Source organism: Gymnogyps californianus, chromosome 9, assembly GCF_018139145.2.
Source record: "Gymnogyps californianus isolate 813 chromosome 9, ASM1813914v2, whole genome shotgun sequence".
Lineage (NCBI taxonomy): Eukaryota > Metazoa > Chordata > Aves > Accipitriformes > Cathartidae > Gymnogyps > Gymnogyps californianus.
Window position 1 is genome coordinate 25,027,540 of NC_059479.1, and position 16,836 is coordinate 25,044,375.

General features: G+C 52.6%; 1 protein-coding gene across 3 annotated transcripts in view; it reads left to right on the top strand.

Annotated features, from left to right (window-relative positions):
- The first annotated feature begins 1,266 nt into the window (after positions 1-1,266).
- Positions 1,267-16,836, top strand: part of HDAC8 (histone deacetylase 8) — a 35,944-nt gene continuing 20,374 nt past the window's right edge. The window contains exons 1-7 of one of the 3 annotated variants that reach the window (XM_050901774.1): positions 1,267-1,344; positions 1,960-2,012; positions 3,429-3,559; positions 5,856-5,997; positions 9,007-9,119; positions 10,171-10,248; positions 10,673-10,781. In XM_050901774.1, coding sequence (XP_050757731.1) covers positions 1,966-2,012; positions 3,429-3,559; positions 5,856-5,997; positions 9,007-9,119; positions 10,171-10,248; positions 10,673-10,781 — 620 coding nt within the window. In that variant the 5' untranslated portion in view covers positions 1,267-1,344; positions 1,960-1,965. Of the gene's footprint in view, positions 1,345-1,959; positions 2,013-3,428; positions 3,560-5,855; positions 5,998-8,468; positions 8,601-9,006; positions 9,120-10,170; positions 10,249-10,672; positions 10,782-16,836 lie in introns of those variants that run through there. The other 2 variants (XM_050901775.1, XM_050901773.1) reach the window with 2 other exon arrangements.

The window sequence follows — 16,836 nt, forward strand, 5'->3', positions numbered from 1 at the left end:
TCTTTCTCAGACTCCCTGATGCTCCTTAACCTTTCTACTTCTTGTAGCTGAGCAGATCGTCCACTTGGTCGCACCTCACACAGCTGTTCTTGCTACTGCAATTGGTTATTAGTAAAAAGCTCTGGCACGCCCTGCAGCCTGAGGCCTGGATGGCTGCGTGTTTTCGTGGGAGCTCTGTCTGGGTTGCCACATCCATTCTGGGGAGCGCAGAGGACATGGCTTTCTGGCGGGTGGATACCATAGCTAAGCTCCTTCCGAGAGGGTTATGACCACCATTGAACTCACTTCTTGAGCTGGTAGGGCGATGACTCCCTTCTTGTGTGCCCTGCCGCACAAACTGCCGCGCAAACTGCTGTGCCATGCTCTGTTTGCCCGCTCTGTCCGCAGCGCTCCTGGTTGCTAGCACTCCCCAGGCTGCTTTATATAGGTGCAGGGGTGGCCACGGCACTGTGCGCAAAGATCTCCTGCTCCGCTGCAGATGGGGCTGGCTCCAGAGCAGCTCCCCTCAGCGACTGACGTTTTCCTGTGTGTTTATGATCTCCAGGTTTGTTTGGTCTTAAAGCTGGGCTTGAGAGTAGTTCCTGGGTTGTCTCTCAGGGCCGCTTCCCGATAGGAGCTATTCTGTAGTTGTTGCACGCTGATCCTTCCACACATGGCAAAGCCTGCCCCAGGCAGAGGAGGCTTGAAGAGACTGTAAGCCCCCGCCCCACTTCTCTCTCTGTCCCAATAAAATCAGGACAAAGCTGCATCTGGGACTCAGCAGGGCTCTGGCCGAGCGCAGGGAGCCCCAGCAGAAAGCACTGGGCACCTTCTGGGGCTCCCTGGGGGAGCGGGGCACAGGGCCGCATCCTCCCTGGCGGGAGGCCTCCCCTCGCGGGGCGGGGGCCGGGCGGGGGGGTGCCTGCAGGCCTCGGGCCTTTTTTAAGGACAGTTACTACTACGTTTTTAAAGAAGAACCACCCCCCCGAGCTGCGTGGGGTGGGGGCCCCCAATAAAATGTCTCTAACGCGAGCCTGTTCTTCTCGCCCGGCCGGGCTGGGCAGGGAGGCTGGGTCCCCGGCACTGCGGGGGGGGCTGGGGCGGGCGCGGCGGCCTGCCCGCGCGGGGCGGGACTACAGCTCCCGGCATGGCTTGGGGCAGGGCGGCTCCTCCCGGCGTGCCCCGGGGCCGGAACTACGCGTCCCGGAGGGGCAGTCCCCGTCCCGGCGTGCCCCGGGCGGGCGGGCAGGCGGCAGTGCCGGGCGTCCCGGCGTGGCGGCCCTGATGGCGGCGGAGCCGCCGGTCTACGTGTACAGCCCGGAGTACGTGGCCCTCTGCGACTCCCTCTGCAAAGTGCCCAAGCGGGTCAGCGCCGCGCCGGGGGGCTGGCGGGGCCTGCGGGGCGGTGGGTGGGTGGGTAGGTTGGTTAACGGTCCCTGTGGGACCCCGGCGTGGGGGTGTTGGGAGCGCAGGGGTGAGGCCTGGGGTCGGAGGGGACCCCAGGGAGGTCGCCGGGAGGCCCGGGGGCTTTGGGGAGGCTGCCGGCACCTGGGACAGCGGGAGGGTGCGGGGAGCTTGGGGGAAGGGGCAGCGGTGGGGGGCACCCTGGGCCCTGGGCCGGAGGAGCGCGGGGTCCGAGGGGGAGCCTGTCTCTCCCCTGACGCCGCCTCTGGCGGGGCGGGAGCGGGTGGCTGGCACACAGAAGTGGCGCTTCCCAGGTGCCCCCCGCACCGAGCAGCTGTGGGCTGCTGTGCCTTTTCCTGACACACCTGGAAGTGCCCCCACACACCCCCTGCTGTGCCCCACACCCTCCGTGGGGGAGACCCTGTCCAGGGACCCAGCTCAGGCTGGTGCCAGTTTAGCTCTGCTGCTGGGAGAAGTCACAGTTACACCTTCGCTGCAAGTCGTTTAGCCCCCGGTTGCTGTGCTTCTGTCTCCTATGCTAGAGCTGCTCTCACAGTCGTCTTGTTCTTTTTTTAGGCCAGTATGGTACATTCATTGATTGAAGCATATTCCTTACTTGACCAGATGAAGTAAGTGCCCCCATTTTCTGTGAAGAGAATATTTTCTTCTCTGCTAAGGTTTGGAAGATACTGAGTAACTGCAGGTCTTACACTGTCCCTGCCGGCAGCATGATTATAGGGGCCTACGCAGTGTGTATTTCTAGGATCTAAGGAAAGTCTGCTTGTTTTGCTAAATGGCCAAGATTATGGTAGTTATGGCAGGTATAACTTATGGTTACCCTTCGTGGTCCAATGGACTACAAATTGCCTTGTGCTTTCTCCGTAGAGCACACTGTCACCCACTGCTCTTGCGGCCCTGAGCAGAAGTGATGGCGTAGAAACCATCCTTGTTGGCGCTGCTGCGAATGCACTGGCCAGTGCTGGTGCTGAGAGGGACCGTGTTGTTTTGCTGTGTTGTGATTGATTTGGGAGACTTTCTGTGAGGTCTTGGTGCTGTTCAGGAGAGAAGACGAGATGAGGTCTGATGCAGAAGAGTGACAACCCTCCTGCCCCATTAGGCTTTTGACACTGGGGGATATGAGGGGCCAAAAAAAGGCTTAGCTCAGCCTCTCTTGTGTAGCATCTCGTAAAATCTTAAAAAAATCCCATGCTCCAGTTCATCAGGGCCAGAAAGTCCTGTTGGGACTTTTTTTTAAAGGATGTTTTTCTTTCTGGTCATTTTGGTAGAGTATGCTTGGGAAATGGCTGCAGGTACCGTTACAGAGGCGGACCCAAAGGGCTGTTCGCCCTGGCGTGGGCTGAGTGCCCGGCAGCTGGGCTAGCCTAGAGCTGGGAGCTTCTTGCATTCTTCCAGTAGCAATGGAGCTGTACTGTGTTGCATGCATGCACCCCCAGAGCCTCAGGTTTGGAGAGGGCTTCAACATGTCGCAAGATTTATTTAGGCAGGTTGCAAAGCGCCCAAACCCGGGAAAGGTGATGTGCGAGTTGCTGAGGACAGAGACGGTCTCTGCTTTGAATGCAGGCGGAGTTAAGAGCAAGAGTAAGAGGTGCTGCTCAGCTCTTGACCCAGCAGGCTGGTGTCCTGCCGCAGCACTGGGCTGGGCCTGGACGTTTTCACTGTTATTTCCTCTGTGTGTAACCAGAATGTTGGATCTGCTGGGGATTGCTCAAACTGGGAGAACATGCAGAAAAGGGAAAAAAAACTTGAAGCAAAGTGGAAAGGTTAATGCAGGCAGCACCTGCAGGTATTCCTCCTTGGGGTGGACACAGCAGACAGTGCCAAGCTGGGGAAAGGCCTACTCCAGCTCAGCCGAGCACCTTTCTCACTCAAAGCGACAGTCCGGTGTGAGAGGAGGGGGTTTTGTTTGCTTTTTCAACAGTAACTGCCAAAAGAAGGCTCCTAGTCTGAGGAGGTTAAGGCTGGGCCTTCCAGCCGAACCCTGGAGCCTCTTGTCCTGACGTGCTCCCTTCCTCCTCTCTGCCTAGGATAGTCAAGCCAAAAGTGGCCTCCATGGAGGAGATGGCGAGCTTCCACACGGACGCCTACTTGCAGCACCTGCAGAAGGTCAGTGAGGAGGGGGATGATGACCATCCGGAGTCCGTGGAGTATGGACTGGGTAAGGACGCGTATCTTCAGTGAGAGGTTAACTGAGTATCAGGTACAGGATGCTTTTTGCTGGAGCTGAGGTTAGACAGAGGGGTGAGCTCAGGTGGGCTGCTGGGCTGTTTGTGGAGGGAAACACTCTTTGATGGGGTGTTGCTGAACCCCATCAGCCAGCCGTCACCTGTCAGGCTGGCGTTTTCACTGTTGCCAGCAGAGGGTACTGTCAGCCTCGTGCTGCTGCTCGGTGCAACTCAGCCTGTCCCTTGCATACCGGGAGCCAGTGCCTTTTGCTACTGCTTTGAGGATCTCAGGCAGGACAGAAGGCCCTGACATGCTGCCTGTGGAACAGAGGTGAGACTGGCTGCCGCAAGCCTGCTGTGGTAGAGGGCACACATGAACAACGGCCTGAAACTACAGCCAGGGACAAGAGCGGCTGCTCTTTGCCTGGTGACTTTGCTTATGTCTTGAGCAGAGCGCTCTTGCCTGCCTGGACTTAAGACAGCCTGAGCAATGCAGTTGTTAAAGCAGGCGAGGTGGCTGTGGGTACTGTCTTAGTCTCAGGAACAGGAGGAGTGACGCAGCACTGAGGCAGTGGTGCAGATTCTGTGCTGATCTCATGAGTCTCTCCTAGATCGGCCCTTTACGTTTCTGAAGCTGATCTGTCTGCAGGCAGAGAAGCAGCCCTGGGGTCACGCCTTGCTGGGGAACGGCTCCAGGGAGGCTGCTGCAGGAATAGGTGAAGATCATATTCTAGCTATAGACCTGCAGCGTACCTAGGCCTGTCTCCTTTGTGGATGTCTGGTTTTAGGGGGGAGATAAATCAGTGACCGTGTCAGGGCTTTCCTGGTAGAGTAGCCAGAGAACTGAGAGTGTTTTTGCAAGATTGGTATGAGGGACCAGTAGGTCAGGCTAGCCAGGCACACAGATCAGAAGTTGGTTCAGGACCAATCTGTGAATGATCTCAGTGCAAGAAAACATTTTGATTGCTGATTTTTATGGTGGGTTAACCTTGACTGGCTGCCAGATGCCCACCAAGACGCTCTCTCTCTCCCCCTCCTCAATAGGGTAGGGGAGAAAATACGATGGAAAAGATCATGGGTTGAGATAAGGACAGGGAGATCACTCACCAGTTACTGCCACGGGCAAAACAGACTCGACTTAGGGAAATTAATTCAATTTATTGCCAATTAATAACAGAGTAGGATAGTGAGAATTGAGAACAAAACTAAAATCACTTTCCCCCTCATCCACCCTTCTTCCCAGACTCAGCTTCACTCCCAGCTCTTCTACCTCTGTCCCCCCTGAGCAGTGCAAGGGGACGGGGAATGGGGGTTGTGGTCAGTTCATCACACCTTGTCTCTGCCCCTCCTTCCTCCTCACACTCTTCCCCTGCTCCAGCGTGGGGTCCCTCCCACGGGAGACAGTCCTCCACGAACTTCTGCAATGTGAGTCCTTCCCACGGGCTGCAGTTCTTCACCAACTGCCCCAGCATGGGTCCCTTCCACGGGGCGCAGTCCTTCAGGAACAGCCTGCTCCAGCGTGGGTCCCCCGCGGGGTCACAAGCCCTGCCAGCAAACCTGCTCCAGCCTGGGCTCCTCTCTCCACGGGGCCACAGGTCCTGCCAGGAGCCTGCTCCAGCGCGGGCTTCCCATGGAGTCACAGCATCCTTTGGGCTCATCCCCCTGCTCCGGCGTGGGGTCCTCCACGGGCTGCAGGTGGAGATCTGCTCCGCCGTGGACCTCCATGGGCTGCAGGGGCACAGCCTGCCTCACCGTGGTCTTCCCCACGGGCTGCAGGGGAATCTCTGCTCCGGCGCCTGGAGCACCTCCTCCCCCTCCTTCTCCACTGACCTTGGTGTCTGCAGAGCTGTTCCTCTCACATCTTCTCACTCCTCTCTCCCAGCTGCTGTTGCGCAGCAGTTTCCCCCCCATCTGAAATCTGTTATCCCAGAGGCACTACCACCATCGCTGATGGGTTCGGCCTTGGGCAGCAGTCTTGCAGCTGTCTCTGTCTGACATGGGTGCAGCTCCTGGTGTCTTCTCACAGAAGCCACCCCTGCAGCTCCCCGCCGCTACCAAAACCTTGCCACACAAACCCAATACAATTTTTTTCCTACTTAGGCCCCCTAAATATGCTGTGTGAGTCCAAATCTGATACCTGTTGTGAGGGTTTTGTGCCGTGGCTTTTTCATTGTGCCTGGAACAGAAAGTTGGAGCAGCAGTTAAAGAGAGATAGCTCAAAACAAAGAGAATGTGCTTCCCCCAGAGGAAAAGGCCTGTTGTGTCTGACACACTGACTCCTACCTGCAGGTTACGACTGTCCGGCTACTGAAGGGATCTTTGAGTATGCAGCAGCCGTGGGAGGAGCCACCATCACCGCAGCCCAGTGCCTGCTGGACGGCAAGTGCAAGGTAGCGATTAACTGGCCTGGAGGGTGGCATCATGCAAAGAAGTAAGAAAACAATCTCTTCCCTTGTGTTTTCTCACCTGGTGTCTGAACCCTGCCTCCTAGCTCCCAGCTTCCCTGCGAACCCTCAGGGTGCAGCGGTCCAGCTGGAAGAGAGGGCAAGGTGTGAGAGGGGTGAGGGAAGGCAGGAGGTAATAGGAAAGAGGCAGAGTGTAGGGCGGAGGCCTGAGAGTAGGCTGGTTACTGCCCAGTCCTGGTGCTATCATGGACTGCAGTGCGGGTCTGGGGCAGATATATTCAGAGGTGTCTTGCCATCCATTGATACTTGGTTATCTCTGGGAGTTCAAGTGAGAATTGATTTTGCAAAGTCCATAGAGAAGGGCTGTGGAGAGGCAAACAATTGGTGTCGCTCCCAACTTGGAAGAGAACAGGAACGTGGCAACATGTTGTCCAAATTGGTTTCTGTGGCTTTTTCGGTTTCCTAATAAGAGGTTTGAAACAGTGCAAGACTGACCTCTGGTTTTCCCCGAGTTCTGTGGGTGGCTGTTTGCTCTGAGCTGTAATGTCAATAATGATCTTCCAGAACAGCAGGAGAGGAAGTAAAAATTTCGTCCCTGAATCCTGTGATTCTGTAGTGGTAAAATAATTTGTTTCCATGGCTTCCCCGTTTTTCATGGATATATGTTTTATTTTAAGTTGTCCCCCATCTCCCAAAACATGAAGCCTGTCTGCAAATGCAGGCAAGACAGCACCCTTCCTTGTCCCCAGCTCACTGGCCTTTGCAGGGCCGTTCTATTTCCCTGGGGAGCCCCAGAAATTAGCATGAACCACGTGTCTAACCCTAACAACTTGTACATGAGTGCGCAGGTTTCTCCTCTTGCTCCAGTGACTTTTCTGACCTGGCAGAGAAACTCTGGAGGTGTAACAGTGGTGTGCAAACGCCAGAGATGGCAACGTCTCATCAGGACCCTTTTCCTGGTCAGCACTTTGCTGAATATGGCTTCAGCTACGGCTTGTTGAGAAAGGAGGGAGTTTAGCTTGGCTGAGCTGAGCCCTCTTGCTCTTCACAGGAGGGATGGCTTTTTAAAAATCTTCTGTTCTCTTTTACCTTGATTACATGGTTTATAAAATGCCTGTAACAGAAGAAACCTTTGCCGTGTTGCTGCCACTGAGCTGTGCTATTAGCACTGTTCTGGGAAGCAAACAGTCTGTTTAAAAAAGGCATTTAATACTTACTGATCCCAAAGGAGCCTTCCCACTCACCCCAGTGAGGTGGCGTGGGATGCTGCAGGGTAGGCAGCAGCTGTGGTAGGTGCCAGTCCAGTGTGAAGGTCCAGCCAGACTGACACCCAACTGCAAGTGCATGGTGCTAGGACCTGCGTCCTAGCAAAATACATGTCCTTTTGTCAAAAAAGACCTCTCTGGTGGCTTAGTTACTTTCCAAGGTTGTAAAGGTAGGAATGGTAACCACTGTCACCTGGGGCTTTTGAAGCTCCCAGTTCACTGGTATGTGTTTAGGGCAGAGGGCGAGATGCTGAGTCGGTGCCTTTTCTTGACCCAGCCCTGCCCTCCCTTCCTGCAGTGACAGTCTGAGCTCTGCTGTGTGGATCTGTGCGGGGGGAAATCCCAAGTGCTGGCCCTGAGCTGCAGTTTTGATGCTGGTCAGCCTCTGTCCGAGCTGGTGTCCTGCTCTGCTTGGCCTCGAGTTTGAAAAAGATCATGTGTTACAGCACGGAGAGAGTGCCCGAGATATGACATACTTCACTTTGCTTCCTTGCGGGCTGGTAAGGAGGGGAGGAGTACAGTCTGTAATCACAGTTAAGGAAGATTCCCAGGATACCTGCTAACATGCCAGTTCTCAGCATCACTGTAAGTGAACAGAGTCACTGGGATGCATCTGTGCTCCATGACATTTGCAGGGAGTGAGAGCAAGTGCAGTTCTGCCACCCCGTGCTTGCTGCTCGCTGTTTCCAGCTGTTTGCTGAGCAGGGGAGTGTCAGGGGAAATGAGCCGAGTGCTGTGGCTGAAAGTGAGGAAGCATTTCCAAGAGGCACACCTTAGATCCTGGAGGAGTTTGAGCCTGTGGAAAAGGGGTTTGGAGTCTCCTGTTGCAAAGCGTAAAGCTTTGGTTTAAATCGGCTGTCCAGGGCTGACCTAGGAGTGCATATGGGCTAGTGCCAGGTGGTGACGGGGACTTGACTTTGAAGCAAATGTGGAGTAGGGATTAAGAAACTTTCTTGTTCCTTTGATGCTAGCAATATGGAAGCTGCCCCTGATGTATGTCAGGGATAAATCTTTCCATGCAACATCTGTCCTCTGTTTAGCTGCTGGGGCTCTCTTCTGGCTGAGCCCAGGGGCTGTATTGTGAGGCACTGCATGTGGGGCATCCTGTTTGCATTTTCCTGGGGAGGAAGGGAGAGTGTTGCTTTGGGGAGAGGCTTAACCTTCATACCCTGAGACTTTGGAGCAGAGCAGCAGAGTGTTGCGACTACCTTGGACCTGCCTTTCACTGCCAGGACTTTGCCGGGAGCTGTGACCCGGACAGCAGGGATGGAGTGGCTGCCTGCCTGTGCCTGTCCAGCACTCACAGGAAAATGGCCAAGCGGGACTGTCCAGGGGCCCGTCCTCTTGCCGCAGAGGGAGAGGAGGTACAGTGGAGAGTGGGTTTGAGTCAAGTGGCTCTGAACTTCTTTAAAGTATCTCAGGTGCAGAAAGCTAATGTTTAGTTTGTGCAACAGTGAAATGGTCAGAGGTACCCTGCCAAGCCCCCCATGGGTCAGGGCCTCTCTGCAGCAAAGCCAGCTGATGCTTTACCAGCTGCCAGCAAGCCCAGGGTTGAGAAGCGATTGGCACAACCAGTCATGTTCTCTGTGCTTCCCAGCCATGCTTTGAGCTGCTCCTGACCCATCCCTTGGTCGCTGCTGGGCCTTGGCTGGGCTCTTCATCCTCCTCTGTGCCCTTGCGAGGTGGAGGCTTGCAAAGTAAAAGTGACAACGCTGAGATCGGGGGCAATTGCATTGGTGATGTTCAGCCTCACGGACATTGTTTTCACAGAGATGAAGCTTCTGGCTTCTGTTACCTGAACGATGCTGTCTTGGGGATCCTGCGGCTGCGCCAGAAATTTGACCGTGTCCTGTATATCGATTTGGATTTGCATCATGGGGATGGTAAGGCCCAGCGCTGGCAGCAAGCAGCACAGCCACACAGACTCGGGGAGGAATGGGAGAAGTCAAGGCCTGTTGGGGCAGTAGGGCTTTACCTGCTGCAACAGCTGTGGCTTTGCCTTCTTTCAGTGCAGTCAAGTTCCCTCAATCCGTTTCTGCCTTGTCCTACTTTATGGATTTGCCCTGTGCTGCTCATCAGACCTCTCTTGAGGGTCTGGGCAGCAGTCTTGTCCCTAAGGCAACAAACAGTGTGTTCCCATTCCAGTAATCCCCTCTGCCAGTGGCTCTCCAGCAAGGACTTCCCCCAGTCCCTTGTCTCCCATCCCGGCAGAACAGCTGCTGACAGTAATCGTTTAATGCCACCAGTGCAAGAGGGAAGCAGTCAGTAGTAAACAGTGCTTTTAAAAGAAGGCTTGATGCTATAAAACTAAAGCCAGAGCTGGCCTTGCTGAAACTGCTCTCTCCTTCAGGGACATTATTTCAACACCATTTAACATTTCCTGCTCTCCTAAATTTTATGGTGTGTTTCATTTCGCTCCATTTTCCCCCCACATTTGGTTTCTGTTAAGTTTCCTGTTACTTCTTTTTCCTTCCCCACCCCCACTATTTTAATATGTCTTTAAGGAAAAGAAAAGGCATGTTGAGCCACAGCAGTGCTGAGAAAAAGCGAGAGAGCCCGGTAGCTCTGGTTCTAATCAGAGCCAAGCTCTGGCCAAGGCATCCCTGCTCAGCTCCCTCCCCCAGCCTTGCAGGCCAAGCAGTGCAGGCGAGTGCTGCTAATGTGGGCACTGACCTGAGGAATTGAGGTCCATTCAGTACTGATTAGCATGAGACCTGCCAAAGTCATTGCAGTTGTGACCTTTACTGCAGTTGAATTTGTGTCTCTGTTGATTAAGGATGGATTTATTGAGCCACATCTGGTTTTCTGCTTTGTTCATTCTGTTCCTGCTCTGCTTGCTGCCCTGTGTTTATCGAGTGGCTCATTTGTGTGTTTAAACTCTCTCATTTGCATAAATGATGCATGAAAGCTTTTTTCTCTTCCCTTTTCTGATAGGAGTTGAAGATGCCTTTAGTTTCACCTCGAAAGTCATGACTGTTTCTCTGCACAAGTTTTCGCCAGGATTTTTCCCAGGCAAGTTGAACTTGTGACGTTTATGCTAATGTGGTTCACGCATCACTGACGAGGCCACAGCAAAGGCAAGTCCCATCCCTTCTGTCCAGCAGAGGTGTCTTGCTGCCTCTCCTGTTGACCCAGGAGAAGGAAAGAGGGGAGAACTACACGTTTGGCATTTTCCCCTTTCTGGTTGTGGCTAAGCTCTGGGCAGAGCCACTGCTGGGCGGCCACCTGCAGCCCTTGAAAGCTGCATGACAGAATTGGGCAGAGGGCGAGAACCAGGTCCATCCAACCCCTCCTTTATTGGTGGTGGCAAGTGGACTTCTCCATAAGCATGCCAAAGGTCCTGGCTCTCTGCTCTCATCTGAGACATCCCACACATTTCTCTTGCTGCTGATCCCCTTTGCCTTGTAATTAACCATGGGGTGTTTCTGGTTTTCAGGCACCGGTGATGTGACGGATGTTGGCCTGGGGAAAGGTCGCTATTACAGCGTGAATGTACCTATTCAAGATGGCATTCAGGATGAGAAATATTACCAGATCTGTGAAACGTAAGCCCTCTTGCTCTAATACAGTTTACTTGGATGGGATTTTAGAGAACAGAGACTGCACAGATTTTGTTTATTTACTATTTTTAGTTACAGTCCTTCCTTAAGGTTTGCCCCTTCCCCTCTTACAGTTTTTGATTACAGTGAACACAGATCTTAAGAGGTCTCAGAGGTCTTGTCCGAATCCTTAGGCAAACTGAGCATACAGACGCATGTGTGGGTGGCTGGAGGGTCTCTTTGCCACAGGTCAGCCTTGTGTGTTTAAGGAGAGACTGAGAAGGGACAAGTACTTTTTAGCTGTGGACTTAGGGCTAGATGCCTTTTCTTCAAATAAATGCTCTGAACCCTGACCATCTGTGGGAGATATGCTTGGGGCTGAGCTAAAAGTGTTTTCCAAACACCTTTTGTCTATGCTGGAAGAATGAAAGGCTGAATGTCTGCCAGTGATTGAGCTGCCTCCCGGCAGGCCCCTCTGTCACTCAGTTGGTGATGGACCTCACAAGCCGTTGCCCGTGTCAAAACTGGGCTGCGGGGCTTGCTCTTTTCAAGGGGAGAGGAACCTCAGCCTAGGGCTGCCAGACGTGGTAGCACATCCACCTCTCAGCTCTAACACTTGAGGGCTAAAACCTCTCCGGACTTTTAGCCCGTTAGGGCAGTCATGCTGTGGCCATGCCTCCTGCTAGGTTGTTGGTACTTGTCACTGCTGGTGGTAGAGCAGCCATCTTCCTGCCAGGGAACGTGTTTCCAAAAGGCAGGGCAGCTTTAGGGGCTGAGTAGGGGTTAGGAGCCCAGTCAGGAGTAGCCCGTTGCATGCATTCCCAGTTGAAGGACATCAAAACGTACCATAGGTTCCAAGCTGCATATAACCAAAGCATCTACAAAGAAACTTTGAGATCTCATGGGCAAAGACAAAGAGTTCTGTCCTGGCTGGGAGACAGTCATGTGCATGACTGTGTGTCTCTCATCCAGCTGATGTCTGAGGATGATTGCCTGTGCCTCCCAAACCTGTGGTGGGATTGGAGCGCGTGACTCCCTCCAACACGGGTTTCTGCAGGCTGACTACACCCTGCGCAGAGCATTTCCTCGTATTCTTCTCCTGTGTCCCCTGCTGGTGAGAGGAGACCTGCCCCTTGGCAGCCCTCTGCTCCTTGCCGAGGTGCTGCCAGATCAGGCATTCCCAGAGCAAAAAGCCAGGGAGACGCTGTGCAAAACAGTCACCTCCCTCGGTGCCGGGGACAGCTGCCTCCCCAGTCTCAGTGGAGGCTGATCTGCTGCAGCACGGCGATATAAATAAGCAGGGAGGAAGTTTGCTCTTGGCATCTCAGAGCATGTGCACTTTGAACTTGCCTCTCTATAAATTACAGTGCTTGTGTTTGATCGCTTTTGTTCTAGTAGATAAACTCCTATCCTGCTTTCGAGGTGGTGTGGCACACCGATAACTGCCTATTGTTTCTGGAAGTTGAATGACACGGGCTCCAATTAAAGTATGTTGTTACTAATAGCTGCTGCGTGGAAAGGGGGCCAAAAGTGTGACATTTATTTATTTTCTGGAAAGTCTGATGTCTTTAAAATTTTGAAGACAAAGGTAGCCAGGGATGAAAAGTTTCAGAGCTGCATGAGAGTGACAGCACCAGAGCTGGATGCTGAGTTTCTGTGGTATGCTCTGCTCGTGCAGAGATGTGTCCAAGGCATGTTCCCACTAAGAGCACTCTGGGAGCCTACCTGCTTACATAGTCTCTCCATCAAAAGAGAAAGTTATGATGGTTCTGGCTAATTGTAAGCATCCAGAATAGCTGATTTGCTTGATCACCTTCCAAAACTGCCCAAATTAATGAATGAAATTGGTTCTGAAAAGATGTCAGTAACTTTACCTGGAGTTTAAATATTAACCTTTTGAAGACTGAAAAAAAATGCAATATGTGAGAAACATTGCAAGTGCAGAAAAGTAAACTCAGAAATAATCCAGAGACGTTCAAAAGCATTCTTTGCTCCAAAGACAAAGAGAAATCTGAGTTATTTTAAATGGCTGTAATAGTTTGCTTGATAAACTCGCAATTAATTATAGCTGAAAGAGATAACTAATCAGCTGTTTGTCCTCTAGTATGGTCCAGAATGTAAAAAAAACCAACCAACCAAAAAAACCCTGACACCCCACCCCACCCCCGCCACAAACCCAAACAAACAAACCCACCCCAAAATCTAGATGCTGTTTGGCCTGTCATTATACATGATGCAGGAGAGCTTTGTTAGTAGTGTGTAGGTATGGATCTAGTGAAATTCTGCTTTAGCTGGTGCAGGCTGGACTGTGTGACAAAGATCTGCTTGGGTGGAAGTTGTGATATGTCCATTTTGTTGGTGGAGAAACCCGTTAGTAACATGGGTCACTTACAAGGAAAGCATGCGGGACCTTTTTGGCACCAAAGGCTTGCCTGCTATCTAGAAAGAAGATACTATTTCTCTATTTACAGTGTCTTAGTAAAGGAAAACAGGATGACTGTGATGGATGTATTGCATCCCAGCAGCTAGCTATCTCGGTTCCCATGGACTCAGCCGACGTAGGTGCTGTACCTGGTGTGGCACTGCCTGGTGGTGGGACCATGGGCTGGGGTCTCGTCGTGCTGCCTGCAGTGGCACAGACAGAGTGAGGCTGATTGTTCTCGGGGCACAATATAGGAGCAGCAAGGCCAGTTCCCCCTTCTCTGATCCACTTTTTCCTATTCTGCAGGCTTTTGGCAAAATGAAAAATACTTTTTTTTTTTTTTTTAATCCTTCTAAGCGAGAGCTTTCAACCTCTGTCAATATGTGGGCACCTACAGTGTCCCAGGTGGCAGCATGGCTCTCTGTAGATCCAATTTCAGCCTCCTGATCGTTGGCTGTCTTTCTTTTGGTGCCTCTTGTGAAGCCCTTAGACAAGCCCCAGATGGGAAAACCCAGACTAGACTCTTCTTTTTTTTTTGAAGCAAAAGTTTTCCACTTGCAAGAATAAGACTAAAAGCAGAGACTGCTGTTTCTTGCAAGGCTGCAGTATTGCTTTCACAGTGCATCCAGCTGTGCCTGTTCCTAGCTACGATGGGTCAAGGGTATCTACTGACACATCCTTCCCCCTGTTACAGTGTTGGGGAGGAGGCCAGCGGAGAGGTGAGCGGCCTCTTCCCAGTGGAGTGCCAGTCTAAAGCAGACAGCGGTGGGGGAAAATGAGGCCAAAAAATGGAGAGCATGATAAAAAGCAATTCCTGCATGACTGTCAGCATCTAGCGGGGCTTTTTGATGTCATGCAGGTATAAATGGAGACTCCTGGCGAGAGGGTGCCCACTTCCTCTAGGTGTTGGGTGTGCGTGGCGTGAAAAGCACTGTGTGGCCTGGAAATCCTGCAATAATATGAGGCTGGTTCTGAATCTGGTCCTTGCGCGTAGGCACTGAACAATACAGACCCCAGAGTGGCCGTGTGGTTGGGAGGCTCTGGAGATTAGGGATGTGATTGACAGCTGGATTTGGGATCTGCTTGGAAGGGATTGGTCTTCCACTTCTCATTGCTGTAAGGGTTGAACACAGCACAGGGCAGGCGGAGAATGCAGGAGACCTAGCCCACCATCTGGAATTCATTGGTCGCTTTTCATGCAGCAGAGCACAAATCCTAAATGTTCTTCCAGACTCTAAAAGTTTAAAATACATCCATAGTCCCACAAACTTTGCAGAGATTTCATGTTCTGAGTTTTTCATGGTTTGGGATGAAATTTTGAAACTTGGGCTGAAATTCCAGACCCCTGCTTTCTTTTGAAAGGTCCCAAGTTTTAACATGGGAAAAAGGCCCAAGTTAACCTGGTGGATCATGGAGCTTTCTGAGTGCCTGTGCTGGCAGGCGTTATGTGTGCGCTGCGTCTGGGCACGACCCCCAGCTCAAACCTACTTTCCAGGTGACAAAATTAGTCTGGCTGCTTTCTTTAGCTTACAGACAGGGCTTGTGGTGTTTGCTGGTGCAGGTGTCACCTTGGCATATCATGGGTCTCGCCGGGACGTGTACAGAGTGGGGCAGTCAGCAGCAGGGTTGCAGACCCATGGGAGAAAGGAGTGGGGAGCATTTGCTGGCTTGGAGAGCAGCAAGGCCGCGGGCAGCTCTGGGTCTTGTCTGCCTGCAGCGTGGGCAGAAGGAGGAGCAGGCAGGCCCATGTGTTACTGCTAAGGTGACAGCGGATGTAACTTGATTGCTTGGTGGGTTTTGGATGCAGCTTTTTGGAGGTCAGAGGTGTAAGTCACAATCTTGCCTGTATATCCAGGTAAAGGAAAGCCCTCCAATTTGGGGAGCTCCTTCCCATGCTGCTGGCCATCTGCTGACACCGATAGGAGGAAACGTCGTGTGGCACTGGTCCTCTTCCACTGACAATCTCACTGGGGCTGTGAAATTTTGACTGCTGTTCTGGGTTTGCTTGAGCAGTTGCAGAAGACCGTTCTCTTCCATCCTCCCTGTCAGCCACTGACTGTTTTAGCTGTTCTTCTGACCTCTCTGGGGGTAAAAAAAGGTGACTTCTCTGTCAGCCGCTTCCTTCAGTGGCTGGCAGGGGGGGCAGTGAATTAGATACTGCTGAAAGAAAGAGCTTGGAGAAGTCTGAAAACTGGCAACATCTGTTCATCTCCGCTGCAAGGGCAGGCAGTGCAGCCCTGCCTTGGCACACTGCTCTGCCAGGGCCAGAAAGGAAGCGCTGGGGTCACCTTGTCTTCGTGTCCCTACGTCGCTCACGAGACTTCCCTGAACTTGTTTGTTAGTTCCGGAACAGAAAGGGAGCAGAATGTCCCCTTTGCACATGTGCCAAATGAGTGCACAGCCCAGACCGCACGTCCTCGCTGGCTGCGCTGTGCCCTGGCTGCAGTGATGGGGTACCATCCCACTGGAGCCAGCTGTCACAGGTCAGAGGTTCCTGCATCCCCAGCTGTGAGGCGGTGAGAGATCTTTGCCGTGCTCATGATGCGTCTCGATGCAACGTCAGTTCTCTAGCTGGGATTAGTCTGCCATTGGCAGGGAGCTGTATGGGGAGTTCCCAGACAGGCTTGGAGCTGGGACGGCGTGACTGAGCTGGTCTCCCTGAGGGATGCTGCCAGAAGGGGAGAAGAATTCCGTTCCCACTGCCTTATCCTTGGCTACCCACTCCCTTCCCCTCGTTTGCTTGCCACGACCCAGTTCAGGGAGTTAACCTAGCAGAAAACTAACCCTGCTAAGCAGCTTTCTACTAGTTCAGCTCTCTGAAACTGCACACTGTGGGATCAGAGCAGCTCCATCATAAGCAAAAGGAAGGGGCTGGGAAGGATGGGTGGAAGGGACTACCTGCTGCTGTATGGTCAGTTTGGCTTTATTGTCAGCTCAAGCTTGTAGCCTGCATGCGTGTGAGGGTCTGTCAACATCTGGACAGAGCTGAGACTGCAAAGCAGTCCTGCTGATTTCCTAAAACACCAGAAAGAATGACTCTGTTCTTGAGCACAGTGTGGGGCAAGAAGGGGGCTAAGCTACCCTTATGCATTAACAGAGATCCCAGCTACAGACAAATGCTGTCATGTCAAGGAGATGTTTATCATTTAGGTAATGTCTGCAATGTGCTTTGAAAATGAAAAGCCCTGGGAGAGAGTGAACTTTATTTAAAATTCCTCATGCAGCTAGCAAAAACCTGCAGGGATGGGCTAAAAGACTCTTCTCCATCCTCGCTGGGAGACCTTGCTGAGAAATAGTAGGAAGCCTTGGCCTGAAGTGAGTTTCATTGGGGAAATAATAGAAGGACTTGTGATAGTGATTGCATTTTGGTGGAAGTGGCTGTCCTTGCACAGTGAGATCGGGGCGGGGGGGGGGGCAGGGGACCCCCAGACTTTGCTAGAGGAAGGTTTACCTCTTGCTGTCTGTGTTATTTCACATGCATCTGCCCGTTTCTGGCGGATCCACGAGGAACGTAAAACTTCCTAGGGAAAAAGTGAGCTGTTTGAACTGGCCAGTGTCAGCTGCCTGTCTAGCAAAAGTGGAGAAGTGTGTTTGAGCAAGATGGGGGAAGAGGGACCCAGAGACAGCTCACAGGAGCTA